Source organism: Natrix helvetica (genome assembly GCF_964273705.1).
Source record: "Natrix helvetica genome assembly, chromosome: 4".
Classification (NCBI taxonomy): Eukaryota; Metazoa; Chordata; class Lepidosauria; order Squamata; family Natricidae; genus Natrix; species Natrix helvetica.
Window position 1 is genome coordinate 57,956,093 of NC_138550.1, and position 13,918 is coordinate 57,970,010.

The 13,918-nt window shown below is 38.3% G+C and overlaps 1 protein-coding gene across 8 annotated transcripts in view; it reads left to right on the top strand.

Moving 5' to 3' along the window:
* Nucleotides 1-13,918, top strand: part of PDE9A (phosphodiesterase 9A) — a 78,882-nt gene that overhangs the window by 17,733 nt on the left and 47,231 nt on the right. For 3 of the 8 annotated variants that reach the window (XM_081951326.1, XM_081951327.1, XM_081951325.1), the window contains exons 2-4: nt 37-107; nt 3,625-3,702; nt 4,653-4,696. In XM_081951326.1, coding sequence (XP_081807452.1) covers nt 37-107; nt 3,625-3,702; nt 4,653-4,696 — 193 coding nt within the window. Of the gene's footprint in view, nt 1-36; nt 108-3,334; nt 3,394-3,573; nt 3,707-4,652; nt 4,697-8,188; nt 8,305-13,918 lie in introns of those variants that run through there. The other 5 variants (XM_081951328.1, XM_081951329.1, XM_081951331.1 and 2 more) reach the window with 5 other exon arrangements.

Consider the following 13,918-nt stretch of genomic DNA (forward strand, 5'->3'; position numbering starts at 1 on the left):
TGGTTATGTCTTCACTAATTCTCTTTTCTTTGGCAGGTGACTTTCAGCAAGTATTGCAACTCTACAGATCTTATGCAGCTCTTCTGCATTGCTACAGGATTACCAAGGTAAAAATACTTTCTGAGGACTCTTTACGTGAACTACTAAAATTAAAATTCTCCTATCCATGATTATAAAGAACATATAATAAATATTGTCTATCATTATGAAATATGGAAAATATCATGTAAGCATATTTGTGTAGTTTAAACAATGCAAATATTGCTTTTTCATTCTTTATTAAAAATTTGACCTAAACATACTGTAAAAATTACTTGAAGGAAAAACAGAGGCCACCAGATCTCACTAATGTTGCTTTAAAAAATCCAGAATTCTAAGTTTCTATGGTATTGAACTAAAATCCTTGCAACTGTGTAAAGTAAATCAACATTTTTCAGCCTCCTTTTTTTACATATGGGACTAAGTTTGAAAGAAATGAGAACTGGGTATTTATGGATTCATATTAGAGTCTTTTTAGCTTCTGTGGCGCATTAGCTCAAATAAACATGGAACCTCAGGTCAAACTCCTCCCAGAATTGGCAGGCAGATTGAGAGAGATGCAGTTATCTTAGCTCCAGGCTGTTTAGTGCTTTAAACATAACCAGCATTTGTAACATGAATGTTCTGCACTGTGTAGTATACTGACAGAATGGGTTCTTTTTAAAAGCTGGTAGAAAACTAAACTGCCATTTCATCTTGTAGAACAGGGGTGTCCAAACTTGGGAACTTTAAGACTTGTGGACTTCAACTCCCAGAATTCCCCAGCCGGCTGGGGAATTCTGGGAGTTGAAGTCCACAAGTCTTAAAGTTCCCAAGTTTGGACACCCCTGTTGTAGAATGAAAACTGAGTATATTATAATATTTCTCCTATAGTGATATTACAACTACTGTAAGTGAAGGTAGTTTATCACATACATATCTTGCTTTCCTTTAATCATTATGTTAAAAATTGAAAGAAAGGGTATAACACTTCTTTATTGATATTTGAATTCTCCCTTAGGCTTTATTCACATATGAAAGACGTAAAGAACTCATAAATATTCACTGTATTGAAAATTAATATAAAGCCAAATTGGCTTGTGTAACCATCTAGCACTTTGCACACTGCCTATGTAGCTTCAGTCCCCTGATGGTTGCTGCTCCAGCATGTTCCATTCACCTCTGCAGAGTTTTCCTGATGGTAGTGTTGCAGAAAATGACATGCTTAGACCTCTCAGGTTGCAGGAGAAGTTTATTGGCAGCCAGGTTCAGAAAACTAGCCCATGGCTAGTATTGCAAGCTCTGAACAACCTTCATTATTGAAGCATGCATTCTTATACATTCTCAAAGGCAGCGTAACAAGGAAACACTTAATTCATTTCTTATTGGTTACCTTGAGGAAAAAGCCTTATAAGGAGAGATTGTCTTACTTCTCCTTTTGTCTTGGGCCATAGGTACTGACTACGTGTCTCTAAGCGAACTTTAGCTGAACCTTGTGGTTTTGGGCTTTTGACATAAGGACATATACTGGAACCTTTTGTGGTTGAAGGCTGATGACATTTCCCTGTCTTTTTACAAGCAAGCTTTTTATCTGTCCCTTATGCCACGTCTTGTTTTTATATTTTAATCCACATTTTATTCTGCTTTAGTAGATTTTGAGGTTTGGTCACCTAGCTAAAATTGAATTATAGTTCAGATTAAAGATTCACTTCAGATGTTTATTTTAATCTTTCATTATTTTCATAAGTGGCATAGAATATTGAAAAAGTCAGCTAGCGAAAGATTGTTTTTCTAATGGTGCTCTGAAGACCTATACTATTCACGTTTGCAACAGACACCTGTCTCATTTCATCTACAGGTAATTCAGTGGTGGCTTTCCATTATTTTTACTGGTTCGCTTGTGCTCCTGTCTCCCCCTGCCCCACTACTGGTTCAACCAATCCAGGCCAAACCAGGCGCAACCCACCTCTGATGTAATTGCTATCCTATTGATGCATGTACTTCATAAACCTCTGCAGTACCCTTAAGCCAACATTTTTTCTTCTTAGTGCTCTCTATGACTGCTCATTTTCCCTTAAAGTAGATCAAAGAACGCCAACAGTCTGGACTACTGAAGCTTGCTGTTTTATTGCCACATAGGTTTGATTTAATCCAAACAATTAATATGGCTGATAAATGCACCTTTTTCAATACCATTCCCCCCCCCCCCCAAATTAACTTGCTTAGTTTTCAGGTCAGAAATAAAGCTTTAAGCCTGTCCTGTAAAATAGTATTTCTGGCATACATGTGCATTTGCAGAGAAATTACCAAAAATGCTTCAACAGAATAACAGAGTTGGAAGGGACCTTGAAGGTCTTCTAGTCTAATCCCCTGCTCAGGCAGGAAACCCTATACCATTCCAGACAAATGGCTGTTCAAGATGCTCCTCTTCATTTAAAATAATGTAGGGAAATTATAATAAAAACACACAAAAGCCATTATCTCAATATACTATACAGTAGGTACTTAAAACTAACTGAAAATATCTGGGAAAGAAAAGTCTTTTCTTCTAACTGAGAAAGATTCTTGATTTTTATGCTTCTTTTGCTGGTATTACATGTCAACTAAAAAGCAGGGCTTTTATAAGTGTCTAACAAAGGCATGTAACCATCTTACAACATTTCAAACTTTAAAATATCATCATGAAATGTAATGTAAACCCATGCATTTCTTTAGAGGAAAAACCTTTCATATTTTACCATTTGGACTGCTTTCAAAGGAAAGTAAACAGATTCATGCAGAGGTATATCAACCATAGCAGTTGCTTCAGAACATTAGCAGAATGGCACTCATTTCCTTCTTGAGAGAGCAGTAAGAATCTGTTTCAAAATGTTATAATTGAACTATCTGAATATAAAGAAGTGAATTATCTGACTATTACTCACAGCTAAGAGATGAAAAACCGAGTGTATTGTTGTATAATATTTTAACCGAATCATCATTTTCATTTGTATGAATAGCAGGGTTCCAATTAACAGTGAGATAATGCATGCAATGAATAGGTGATACAATACTAGGAATATGTCTGAAGTCATGTCAGGTGCAGAAAATGCAATTCAGTCTACATTTATTAGGAAATAGCTTGTCCATTTTAGACAGACACACACCCACATGGCAGTAGCATATGTGTCCAAAAAAATAAGATTGCAGCTATACTTTCTTTTTATTCTCCCACAGATGCTCCTGCAAAAATCCTAGGCCATTTCTCTATTTGTGCAGCTGAAATCTATATGCATGCATCTGTATATTCACTTTCTGCTGAATGCTCAGAGGATATACTAACAATAGTGGGGGGGTACCCCAAAATTATGATCATACTTTCCACTTCAACATAAGGTACTTGTTTAAATATGCCAGCCTTTCCTAACCTGGAATTTAACAATCATATTCTGCTGTTTTTGTTTTGGCACTCTTCTTCCCTTAAATAATTGTAGTCCTTTGTCTCTTTAAGGTGGCATCAACCTTTTAAACTACCTGTCTAACTTCCCATTAAAAACATGAGATTGCAGTGCAAAGCCTGGGTGCTAACCTGATTAAATAAACCTAGCTTTAAACTTTGTCTTCCAGGAATACAACCATTTCACTCCTCACAGCTGATGACTGCATGGTATCCATTGATCCCACTATGCTAGCCAACTCCGAAAGGCAGGTATATCTTGTTACGGTTGAAGGTAGCTTCCCAGAATGGAGTTTTTCACTCATCAGTTGCCCTTTTGTATTCCTGGTTAATGGGATTCAGCAAAAATTACTATTACAACTCTAAAGACCCATTTACAAGTAAAACGTATTTTAGTTTTAAGTATTAAAACTAATACTTTATTATTAAAGTATGTGGAGTTTTATCTTGGGGGGGGGGGGGAACCATGCCACAAAGAATTAGCTTATATAAAAACAAAACATCTGAGTTTCTCTGAGGCTTACATTGAGATTACAGGCATTGAGGGTCCTTTACCAGAAGGAAAAAACAAAACATCATTCTGAATGCAGGGAGTTTGGGACATGTGTATTAATTAGTGGTCAGAAAGCTTAAAGCTCTCCTATTCCTAAATCTTATTTTCTTTTCCCAGAACTTTTCTGTTTCTGCTATGATTTCCCATCACAGCTGTTTTCACTGAAAGTCAATCTTATCCTTCACACTGTAATCCTCCCAGCCTGAGGCAGACATACACTATTATGTTCCATTAAAGTTAGCAGAATTATATATGTGATTAGCATGGTGTAATCATAGTCAAGACCTCCTGACTTTATTGAAGGTGGGCAGGTAAACGTACTTTACTTAAGTCAGGGGTGTCCAAACTTGGCAACTTTAAGACTTGTGGACTTCAACTCCCAGAATTCCCCAGAGCTGGCTGGGGAATTCTGGGAGTTGAAGTCCACAAGTCTTAAAGTTGCCAAGTTTGGACACCCCTGACTTAAATAATAAGCTCCTCTAGCAATCTTTTGTTTTGTAACATATTATTTAAGTTGGCTGCTAAATGTAGATCTGCCTTTTCTTCAGAAGACCAGGAGATGTGCATAGCATTCCTTTTTCCTCACAATAGTGTTAATCGTTTGAAAAAAGAACATGCTGTGAGTTTTTCCCCCCCTTCTTGTAGGACTCCTTACAAAGTAATACCTATGGCCACTGGACAGCAAACAGGTAAATTATATTTTAAACTGAAATAATTGTATAACTTTTTTCAAGGTTGTAAACCTGTATTGAAATATTTGAATTGCACTGATACAACCCTTAAGTCAGAATTGGAAATAAATTTACTGGACATCTATGGAGATTCTTAGTCATCCAGATCACAGTTGTCCCAAAGGTGCTTTTTCAAAAGGCAACTGGAGTTTCTGTTTTTTCTTTTAAAACATTTTGCTTCTTGAATGAAAAGCAAAACGTCTTCAAAGAAAAACCAGAAAGTCCAGTTGCCTTGGCATTTTAAGCCCACTAATTTTTATAAGATAGACCCACTCTTAAAGTAGCATAACTGTCCCATAGGAGATATCATTTTACAGTTTCAGTATTATTTTCATCTATTTGATATACTTGTTTGCCAACACTTAAATTCTAAAATGTACTTACATCTGGTATGATCGTATATTAAAGGAAGCCCATCATTCTGCTAAAACCTGAAAAAGTGCAAATTACTTGCAAAGTGAATCAATAATAAGTAACTTATTGTTTACATTCTTGTTCATCTTACAACCGCCTACAAGGTTCCGCTACTTATGATATATCTACCAGTTGAATAAATTCTCTCTATTCTCTGTAGCCTTCTGTGTCTCTCCAAAATTTATTGCAGTCTATTACTGGAGTTTGATATGATACAGTGGGTCTTTCCATGGGGATAACAGAAAAAAAGAGACATCCTATGAGCAGAAATTAATTGTCACTCTATATTTTGAAGCCAAGTATAAAATACTTGTTTGAAAATTCAAAGGAAGGAGAAATTCTCAAATAATTGTTCACAAAAACAGTCAGCCAGCTGCTGCTTCTACTACTACTACTATAATTTCTTGGGAAGAGGAGTTTCTTCATTATCCCTTTCCTTGGAATTTAACTAAAGGATGGGAAACCAGAAAAATGTAGGCTGCTGAAGAGATTAATACAATTTATTACACAATAAGAGATTATTACAAGGAATACATAAAAATATGAATTTCTCACAACATTTGCTTCTCTTTCAAAAGGTTTGTTGGAAAAATATTCTTATATAAAACTGAAAGTGAACTGACTAAAAAAGGATTCAGAATTCTAACTGGAATAAAAGCGCCCCTTCAATGGCAAAATACACTTGTAGATAACAGACTTACTGTCTCATTATTTGCTTTTTCTACATCTGATCAGCTCAAAAGTATACGCCGATTCTTTCTCCTTTAGGCCAGGGGTGTCCAAACTTGGGAACTTTAAGACTTGTGGACTTCAACTCCCAGAATTCCCCAGCCAGCATGGCTGGCTGGGGAATTCTGGGAGTTGAAGTCCACAAGTCTTAAAGTTCCCAAGTTTGGACACCCCTGCCTTAGGCAGATGTTTAAAAACTCATGATACAAGGTACTTAGAGATGGATGTAAAGTTATCAAGTTACTGTCAGAAACAAAACAAAAGACAAGTGATCTCCAGGGACCTGACTAAGAATGTTCGATCAGCACAGATTTATACAGCTGCCCTAGGAGGAAGTTCATATAAGATACAAGCCAATTTATCCAGTTAGTAAATACGACTTCAGAAGAATCCCAAGGGGTTTGCTGAATGTTAAGGCTATGTCCTATCACTTTTATGCCAAATTTGTAATGTGCCACCAAGACTATGTTGTTTAATTATATAGTGACATAGTTCTTGGATTATTATTATAAAAGTGTTATTCTGGCAGCAAACCCTTTTTCCTAATGCTTTGGCCTAGAAAAGCCTGAGTGTAATCACAGCTGTGCTGCTGGAGTGGGGGAGAGGGGGTAAATCAAGAATTGTTTCATGGCTTCTTTCCTGATTGCTGCTGTAAAATTGACACTGATAGGAATCCTTTATTCTTAATTAAGGTGACCAACCGTCCTCCTTTAGGGAGGACAGTCCTTCTTTTGTAAGTTCTGTCCTCCCTCGAAAAGTGTCCTCCTACATGTCCTCCCTTTTGATATTTGAAGGCTAATCTGTTGTGCGTTATGTGACGTATTTTATTAAACAGTTTTTAATGGTGTTCTTTTTACTTCATCGCAAGTATATTGAATAGATATTGAATCTTGTGTTGAATTTTTATCTAAAGAAATGCTAGACATTAAAATAGACGACAATTGTCTCTTTGAAGAAATTAGAAGACTGAATGTATATTTAAATTCTGAAAAATTAATACAATGAGAAAATCAACATGTTGAAATTGATAAAAAGATGGGTGGATATTTTCAGCCATTTCAAAAATGAACATATTCCATGTGAATATTTATTTACACTTGTTCAATTTACGTTGTGCTGCCCTGGAACTAATGCAGCAGTTGAAAGAGTTTTTTTCAATTGCCAATGATTTTTTGACAAGTGAGAAATCGAGATTGAATGTTGATACTCTAGCTGCAGCACTTGCCATAAAATTCAATATGAAGGATATTTCTTGTTCAGATATTTCCAATATATTGTTAAAAGATGATACATTGACAAAAAATATTAATTCAATGGAAAAGTACTCATTTAAATAATAATTAACAGGCATGTAAGCATAATTACAATATAAAATGTTGCAAATGTTTTTATTATGCATATATCATATTTTAGTGTATTATTGTTGCAATGAATAAAATATTTCTTTTATTTACGATATATTTTTTCCAATTTATTTGTCCTCCTTTTCATTGTAAAAAAGTTGGTCACCTTAGCATTTTGGACAATAGAACGTGTTTTGTCCTCCTTTTCATTGTAAAAAAGTTGGTCACCTTATCTTAATTAAACTTTCGTTGATTGCTGTCTGGGCAAATCACCTTGCCGTATTGCCTTTTGCTGGGTGGCTAAGTCATCTAATTATGTGATTCTTCCACGTGATTTCTACCGATGGACCTTGGGGCCATCGCTTGCTTCCAGATTTAAATTACTCTTTTGTTCCCAGATGTTTTGGGGACAGAAGAGGGCTTTTGAATTTTTAGATATCTAGTGCTGAGATATTATGCTTCCCTGGGACAATTTATTATAACAATATAGCTACCCATGGAGCAATACTTCTATGACTGTCAACACTCCTAGGTAAGAGAGAGCTCTTGAGAGAATAGATGAGGGTTTTCCCCCCTAGAATTCAAGAAAAATAAGTACTCGAGCCAGTTCCAAGATTAGTTGAGATTAGTTCAGCCAGCACTTCAGGACGGTTTCAAGCAAATATTGTTAACGTGCAGTTCTCTTACTGGAGGGAAAGATTCAAATGTTCCAGCATGTCCATGGTTCAGTTTCCTTTGAAGGGACATCATGGGATACTAATTGTGTCTTATTTATAAACATTCATGCTGACAATAGCTGAAGTTGTATATCTAAATAACTTCTAAATGCCCTCAGCTTTCTGTGGCTCCACATTCAGTATCAGTGTTCTGAACTGGCTCTGTTCTTTCAAAATGACAAGCATTTTACATGTGGGTGGGAACATCTGAATTATCTCACTTCCTTGGGAAGGGAGAAGGAGAAGTGGAAGAAGATAAAGCATTTCTGACTTCTAGTCCTGCTGCTACACAATACTTACCACATGTCTGCTGCTAAACACATTGTCAAAGATGAAACAATCGCTTTGGGCTAGACTTCAACAGGTCAGTGAAAATACCTATTTATCTGATTATCTTTACCTTTTCACCTTCTTTTCAAACAATTGCTTTGTTTGATTTGAGCTCTGACACAGATATCTAGAAATTAGTCCAAGGCCCTTATGAAATTAAACAGCCCTAAGACTGCAAATTTCTGCTTGAGAAATTGTTCAAAAAAGTGCATTTCAGCAGGAGTTGTCCTATTTTTTACAAAAGATAACACTTGGCCAGATTTCCTTTCCAAACACTATAAAAGAAAAAGAAAAAAGCCAAACCCTGACTGATCTTCCTCTCTAGCCGATCACCCTAAGCACAGGAAACTACCACTACAGGGCATAAATATAGAAAATGAAATAGGGACATATATTTTTTCTTTCTGATATTTATGCAGAACTCTGTCCTATTGACTCATGTAAGACAATTCAAGAATACCATGATTTTTTCATGATATATTTCCTTCGTTGTGATCTTTCCTGGCATTTTGGCATGACAAATTTGGGTGCAGAGGGAGGAGACCACGGCAAGTCATCTAACAAGATATTTTCTGCCTTAAGTGCCCCCCCCCACCCCCAAATGTAATTTCACCTAATCTTTTAAAACAAATTAAATGCAGGGAATTAAAACGTGCTATAAGAGGCAGGGATAAATTCTCATGTTTTTATATAGATCCTGCTCTGATTGTAACAGCCTGCATTCATGAACAGCACAATAGACTTTAGTTTGTTGCATTCACATCCACTGGTTTCTTGGCCAAATCTGAGGGTTGAGATAATATGACTTAAGCCAAAGAGGTCAAATAAACTACTTTGTTCCCACACTGCAGGTGTTGCATCCACAGCATGAGCCCCTGTGGAATATCATGTATTCATCCTGGGAAGGGCTCCCATTGACGTCAGGCTAGGGACCTTGCGGAGTACACAGCAAACAGATCAAGTGTGACTAAATCCAAGGCAGCCTAGAAGGAAAACCTGGGTTTTACCCTGCAGCTGTTACCTATTAGTAATTTCTGCGTTTTTCTCAAGGATATTGAAGGGTGAGGGGAAGAATCCGGTTTCCATCCCCAGGTTTGAAAACAACTACAACAACAAAAAATAATCCCTCAACCAACCCACACACCCACACAACAAGCACTTCACCTAATGATCCTCACCTGACATGATCTCCCAATCACAAGACTCTCACCTGACGTGACCCTCACCTGATGTGACCCTCACCTAACATGACCCTCACCTGATGTGACCCTCACCTGACGTGACCCTCACCTGATGTGACCCTCACCTAACATGACCCTCACCTGATGTGACCCTCACCTGACGTTACCCTCACCTGATGTGACTTCCCCATCACAAGACCTACTGACCTTATGAGCAGAAGAATACCAACATTGCCATCCCCAAAATTCTGCTGAATATGTTACCTAGCCCGGTAACAAAACATTCAGAAACCAACCCACAAGCTCAGAGAACAAACCTCCACACTAATCCCACACCTCAGCTATAGATATTTGCCACTATTACAAACAAAAGTACATTACTTTTGAATTACTTAAATCTTGATATTTTATGGGGAGAAAAAAAAACCTATAACTCTAGTCCCCCAACCATGGGGAAATCATGGGTACATGTTTGAGTGAGCAGAAATAGAGAAAAGGTTTGCATGGAAGCCATGTGTTGTTTGCCATCTCCTTCAGGACATAGTGAGTGGGATAGTCCAAAGAATGGCTAAACAGTTACTTTGGCACAGTATGTTACTTTTGTACAAGGGACTGCCTGACAAGATCATTGCTTGTTCTCTCTAATAATGCTTTGAACACTATTGTAGGTGGTCATAAATTCTCACTGAACCAAAAGGTCATAAAAACATCCACTTTCCCTCTTACTGGGCCACAGATGGAATGATACCAATAACAAGGAATTATACATGGAAAATTACTGTTTGCTGTCAGTGGATTGTTGTTAGGAAAGTTTGTAAGTGCAACAAGATTAGCAAAGATATTTTCACATCTACGTATATAAGAATACCTTAACCACTCTAAGGAAGATTTGTAGTCAGGCACTCTGTGGGTTGTCTTTGGAAAAGTCTAATGAAAATTCAGAATATAGCAGGCAGTTTTATATCTTTTGCAGCAGATGCAGTGACTTTCAGTACATTCTAAAGCTAATTTTTCCTACAAAGTTCACCTGCACCTTTATCAGAGGTGGGTTCCTACCGTTTCACACCGGTTTGGGCGAATCGGTAGTGGAAATTGGGCCTGGGTCGCCAAACCAGTAGGGACGGCAGGCTGGCCGTGTCCCCAAACCCAGTTGCCACTCACTTGCCCCACCCACCCACCCTGCCCAGTCACTCCTCACCTCCCGGGGCAGCTTGCCTGCCTAAGCTGCCTTCCCAGTTCTCACGTGGTGCCTGCCCTGTGCCCCAACTGAGCTGCTGCCTCCTGCCTACAGGTAAGTCACACGAGCCCCCCCCCTCCCTGGAGCTTGCTGTGCCCCCACCACCACTGCAAGCCACTGGGCTCACAAACTTACCCTCCCCTGCCCCTTCCAGGAGTCCCCACACATCCTGTTTTGGCTCCCAGAGGGCTTCAGGGAGGCCTGTTGGGCCCCAAACATGGGGAGTGCCTAGCTAGCCTCCCTGCAGCCTCCTGGGAGGAAATCCAGACTGCAGGGGGCCTTCAAGGGAGAGAAAGAAAGAAATCCTCACTGTTTGGGGATCCCCAAGTGCACTGAGCTTGAGTTGAGAGCTTATTGAAAGTGAAAGCTAGCTATCTTTGCCCAGGCTAACTTAATCAATAGTGGAGCTCTAAGAATGCCAGATGATCAACGGGCATGTTCTCCATTTCAAAACATCTGGCTTTTCTTCCTCCTACCAAAGACCTTCTGGGGTTCTTCACAGGAAGGAAGGGAGGGAGGGAAGGGAGAAAATGAAAGAAAGAAAGAAAGAAAGAAAGAAAGAAAGAAAGAAAGAAAGAAAGAAAGAAAGAGAAAAAGAAAGAAGGAGGGGAGAAAGAAAGAAGGAGGAAGGGAAGGAAGAAAGAAAGATGGAGGGAAGAGAGAAAGAAAGGGAGGGAAGGGAGACAGAAAGAAAGAAAAAGAAAGAAAGAAAGAAAGAAAGAAAGAAAGAGAGGGATGGAAGGGAGAAAGAAAGAAAGAAAGAAAGAAAGAAAGAAAGAAAGAAAGAAAGAAAGAAAGAAAGACAGAGGGAGGGAGGGAGGGAGGGAGGGAGGGAGGGAGAAAGAGGGAAGGGAAGGAAAAGTGAATGAGATATGGAGGGAGGGAAGGAAGGAAAAAGTAGAAAAAGGACCACTAAAACTGGCACTAGACACAGCTTCAGAGGATGCTTTGAAATAGCACAGCAATCCAAAGCTGGAAGGTACCTCAGAGGTCAACTAGTCCAACCCTGCTCCAGCAGGAAACCTTATATCATCTTGGTTATTTTGATGCCTCTAACACAGAGGAGAAATTCCCAAATATCCCCAGGCATTGCCAACCTTTCCCTACTAGTGAAAAAAAACTTAGAGCAAAAACGTCATGCAGTATTAAAAAGAATAGAAAAGGGGGCTGCTGTGTATTGTTTAATGGACTGCTAAATTGGTCATGCCCACCCAGTCACATGACAACCTGGCCATGCCCAACCAGTCACATGACCACATAGCCATGCTCACCAAGCCACGCCCACAGAACCGGTAGTAAAAAACCCACTGACCTTTATGAAAGGACAATTTCTTTATGCTTATACCTAGAATCTTTTTATCTAGAGAAAATTATTTTTCGTGCTGATATATTTTCAGTAAAGACAGATCCTTCCTTCCTTCCTTCCTTCCTTCCTTCCTTTCTTTCTTTCTTTCTTTCTTCCTTCCTTCCTTTCTTTAAAAATGAATTCACTGTTCAAATTTTTTCCAGAGAACAGAATTCACATATTTGTTGGAAATTCCCAACACATCTAGAAGTCATCAACTGAGGGAGGCTGAAATTGTTTTTCCATACCCATCTCCAAAATTCCTAAGGATCACAATGACTTTTCTTAAAATAACATGAGGAAATGCCTCTTCTTGGAAATTTTGAAGTACTGTAATGCATCTCACCATCCCAATTTTATTCATACAGGATATGGTACGTGTTCACCTACTTTCTGATCATGCTGTTATCTGGAAATATATTAGCTGATGGATTAATTATCTTCCATCAAGCTGACTCTAGAATAAAAGCATTATCTAGAAATGCAATACAGTGAATATCCTCTATCCACTATTCTTGCGATATATGCTTTTCTAAATGTTCACAGTCACATAAGCCCTTCTGGAAAGAACTGCAGCCCTCTTCCTTATTAATGAGTCCCAGACATCAGTATCTCCCATTTGTAACCATCTCAATATTTCCCACCATTGCTTCAATACAGGTAGTTCTATTCAGGTAGTCCTATATATAATTCAACCACAATTGAGGCCAACATTTATGTTGTTAAGTGAGACATTTGTTAAGTGAGCTTTCCCCATTTTACAACCTTTCTTGCCCACAGTTATTAAGTGAATCACTGCTGTTGATAAGTTAGTAACCCGGTTGTTAAGTGAATCTGGCTTCTCAAAAATGACTTTGCTTGTCAGAAGGTCACCAAAAGTGTTTACATGACCTTGGGACACAGCAATGGTCAGAAATATGAAACCAGTTGCCAAGCATCTGACTTTTGATCATATCATAGGGATGCTGCAAAGATCGTAACTGTGAAAAATGGTCATAAATCAGTGCCGTTGTAACTTTGAATGGTCACTAAACGAACTTTTGTAAGTCAAGGACTACCTGTATTTTGTCTTTACAATTTAATAACATCACAGAGAAAAAGGTGGGGCAACTGTACAATATTTGTGATACAGGAGCTCGATAAAACACAGAAGCAGCTTTTTTTCTTCCCTCTCTTCACTGCCACAACATTGATATACAGAAAATCAAGTCAAACAATGTTCAAGAAGGAGGGGGGTTATGTACGTGGACTGGTGTGCTTATATGCAAACACAACCAAGGTATTGCAAAAATCTGATCAGCCACTAGATGACTTGATCTCTTCTTCTCAAAAAAGTAGTGAGCAAGAAAAGATTGATTTCCCCCCTTTTAAATTTTAATCTGCCCCCAATAGAGAGGAGCATCTAAACATATATCAAATGGATGGAATTACTGTAGCAATTAAAATTCTGGCATTCTTGCAGATTGAAAAGCAGAGTAAATCAAAGCACCAAACAAACTGCATAGCCTACAGTTGTTTGGCTATTGGGTGGAAAGCATGGTCAAAAAGTAGAGGCCTCTTCCTCCCCTCAACTTCTTATGGCATCTTCTACAGCATGAAAAATAACATGAAGGTGGAGAGGTGGAACAGGAAAAATACAAGCATGTTGACCTGGATTTTGACATTCTGGGTTCCAATCATATGTCTCCTATTATGGGTTTTTTTGATAAATCACAGCAAATTTTCCAGCTTTGAGTTGGGAGAAAAATGATACTTTCCTTTATTGAAGTTGCCAACTTTTTATGGCAAAGGTTCTGTAAGTTTAATAGGAGGCTTAAAATGGTGAAATCGTAGCAGGCAGTGATGAGGAAATCTTCACCTACTGAACTCTTCTTGAGGGTTACAT